Source organism: Rhagoletis pomonella, unplaced genomic scaffold, assembly GCF_013731165.1.
Source record: "Rhagoletis pomonella isolate Grant_MI unplaced genomic scaffold, Rhpom_1.0 Rhpom_scaffold_00002, whole genome shotgun sequence".
NCBI lineage: Eukaryota > Metazoa > Arthropoda > Insecta > Diptera > Tephritidae > Rhagoletis > Rhagoletis pomonella.
Genome location: NW_023458556.1, coordinates 92,443,714 through 92,447,220, shown reverse-complemented (window position 1 = coordinate 92,447,220; position 3,507 = coordinate 92,443,714). Strand labels below are relative to the sequence as shown.

Genomic DNA, 3,507 nt, shown 5'->3' with positions numbered 1-3,507 from the left:
TAATTTCAATATGAAAATTTTAAACCAAACAAAAATCCCCATCAAATCCCCACATTCCCAAAATAAAAAATCTATCCCCAAACAGTTTCAGAAATCCCCAAAATGAGCGACATCCCCACATCTGGCACCACTGGGCACAACTCTCCTTTCCTCGTCGCTCTTTCTCCTGCAAATATCTACTTGCTGCAGCCAAAGTTGCCGTATATAAATGGGCATTTAAAAGAAACGTTGTCGATGAGATCATTGCCACACATAGAAGAGAATAAAAAAGATTCATCCTAATGCTTAATACATACATCTATTTTTTACGGTTTGAAACCGCTTTTTATTTGGTGGCGCTGGAACATATTCGCAAAATACTCTTGGAAAGTACTGAAGCTGCCAGTTTTATGGTTGGTCCTTTTTCGCTTTTTAAAGATTTTATAAAATATTTTATTTTTTTCGTTTTGCAGTGGAGGACACCGATGGATTTTCTTCAGAGGTATTTCGGTAAAGACTTGTTTTTACCTCCGCCCCAACTGTATGAACTATCGCGATTCCTGAATTATAAACGATTGGATGAATTACTGGAATTTGAGCAAATTCGATCTAAAGAAGGCATTACACATATGCTTCCCGTTATACAGAACTGTACTGACGGCTCTGTTAGTTTGCTACCGGGCGATGATTTTTATCCCAGCGATCCACAGGGCTCGGACCAAGCAGAAGTAATTAATCTTACAATGATGGAATATAGATCAAAGACCCAAAAACTGCATCGCATAGAGTTCTTCAACAACAGTAAACCGCTTATACAATTGAATTGTTCGTCGACAGATGATCATTTTTCACCAACAAACATATGACGGTATACAATATATACTCACATCCGCATGTGTATTTATGTATGTATAATTATATTCTAAGCAAATTGGTGATTTCCAATGCTTAAATTTTTTTATAAAATGGCATTGGGAGAAAATGTTGCACTTTCCCACGAAAGAATGTATGGTAATTTGTGTTATAAAATATAATGGCCCACGGGTTTAAAGTAATTACAAATAAGTAGTATTAACTGTTCAAAATCTGGGTCACCAAAAGTACCCAAAATATGAAATCTAGACTTCTTTTTTTCAGAATGCATACAAATTTATTTATGTAAGCACTTCCTGGAAAACTGCATTTGAATATGTTTGTTAGATTTAACCAACTCAATGCGTGAAACAATCTTTTAGATAACACCAACTTTTGTTAGGTAACTGTGGCCGCTACAATAATTACATTTCATAGAAGAAAAACAATTTATAAACAGGGCTGCCAACTATCCTTAGCTATGAGGTGTCATGTTGAGGATAAAAAAGTGCCAAAATGTGGCAAATAGAAAAATAGAAGTGCCGAAAAAGGTGCCATCCTTTTAAATCATTCCCATTTAGCAATAAAATAAGAACCACATTTCTAAATCAAATGCCAAAATAACATAAACCAGTTGAATAACCTTTAGAAATTAGAAAATTTTAGCTGAGAAAAATGGTTTCACAAAAATGTATTGAAATATTACTATTTTTCAATAGTGCCATTTTGGCACTTTGTGCCAAATTGAAAAATCAAGTGCCATTCGATGTAAAATAGGGCCTAAAATGACACGGTTTATAAAAGTGTTTTTAATAGGGCTGATGATTTCACCCGGGTAATGAGCTACCTGGGTAACCGAAAAAATGTGAAGAAGTAAAAATTAAGCGCATTTACGATTATATACCGCAAACGAACGTACATAGGAAAAAACAATAAGAATCTTCCATACCATATGGGGAAATATAATATATATTCGTATCTAAAGGTTGTAGCAATAATTTTACGATTGTAGAAGTATTAAACTGCAGGGAGCTAAAAAAAATAATAATAATTTCTTTTTTATAAGATACTAGCAAAACCGGCTAACTTCGTTCTGCCCAAAATGTTTATTTTTTTATTGAAACTTTTTGGACCAACATTTTCACCAACAATTCACGTTTACAATTTTTATTGGCACATTCATCTGCTAAGATTAGGATTTGGTGGTCATTTGCCGTTTTAAATAACCTAAGGAAAATTTTACATCCGTGAAGAAGTTCTTGAAATTTTCCAACTGTGCAGCGTTTCATAGCACGGTTATTCGCAAAACGAAATTAATTTGAAGAATTTTTTCCTCTTCACTCCCTGGCGGCAACAATGACCCGGTTCTATAGTGTATCTGTCCTAGAAGTTTTACAGTATAGTTGGTGGCAATTTCAAAATGGGTGCGGATCATTGTTCTACAGAAATGCAATATACATATTAGAGTGGTTCATAAAGACACTATTTTTGGAAATTCATAAAAGCTACATCAGAATATTATTATTTTGATTAAAAAAAGTATTTTTTTATTTTGAAAAAAGTTTTTTTTTATTTTGAAAAAAAAAAGTTTTTTTAGAGGTCGCGCTGTTCGTTTTTTTATAAAAACACTAATTTTCTAATTTTTTTTATTTTCTTGACATGTTAAAATGCAGCTAAAAATGTGGGTTTTACATATAATTACTCTGGTATTATTGGGGAACATTCCCTTAACTACACACCTGTCTTGGACAGTTACAATGGACCTAGTTCCCGAAAATACGCTCTCGAAAAGACACTAGTAAAATTAAAACGTTGATACTGAACGATTTACGCATTGTCATGGGTTGGAACTTGTTATCAGGGGGTTTCTGGGGTTGCTAATTAGGATTCTGAAGGCAGCTTTTCAAAATTCAAATTTTATCAAAAATAACAATAATTTGAGGTAGGGATTATGAATTTCCAAAAAAAAAATTTAGAACCTCTCTAATACATATACTTATTTCAGACGAAATACCTTAAAAGCTTGAACACATATTAATATTGGAAAATCACATCCATTGGACCAATCGTAACACAGGAGAGTTCGATATACTCAATGGTGCAACAGGTCGATTTAATCTGATCTTCACGGCACCTTTTCTCACTTGGCTATTTTTAGTAATAACTCGATTCCAGAGCCACTTGGCAGCACTTTTTGCAATAGTATTGCTCTTACCATTACCAATACATATTTAAAATATCAGCCAAATCGTATCATAAATAAGATTTCAACGACAGCGCCAACTGGCGGATTAAATTGGGAAACTAAACCACCAAAGAGACCCACTCAAACACGCGAAATAAAAATTTCGTTAAAATCCGTACAACCATATAGGAGGATTTCACTCACAAACACACCTACAGAAGAATTATAAATACATTCAAAGATAGCTAAAAGTCGGTACGTTTGTAGACCTCAGGCCCCCCTTTTAAAATAGCCCCAATTTTCTCCATGAGTATGGGCTTGATTTCATGTACATACATATCTCCATACGAAATTCCAGCACTGTACATTCGGTTTGTATGGGAGGTGCCACGCCCCCTTTTCCAATACCTCCCATTTTTCTTCATGAGTATGCGATTGATTTCATATATCTCCATACCAAGTTCCAGAACTCTACCATGAACACTTCCAGA

At 34.2% G+C, this 3,507-nt stretch overlaps 1 protein-coding gene across 1 annotated transcript; it reads left to right on the top strand.

The window, feature by feature from the left end:
• Positions 1 to 281: 281 nt before the first annotated feature.
• LOC118756041 (nucleoside diphosphate-linked moiety X motif 19-like) lies at positions 282 to 845 on the top strand. The gene is made up of 2 exons (XM_036490834.1): positions 282 to 392; positions 453 to 845. Exons 1-2 carry the CDS (start codon positions 282 to 284, stop codon positions 843 to 845), a joined length of 504 nt encoding a protein of 167 aa, XP_036346727.1.
• The last annotated feature ends 2,662 nt before the right edge of the window (positions 846 to 3,507 follow it).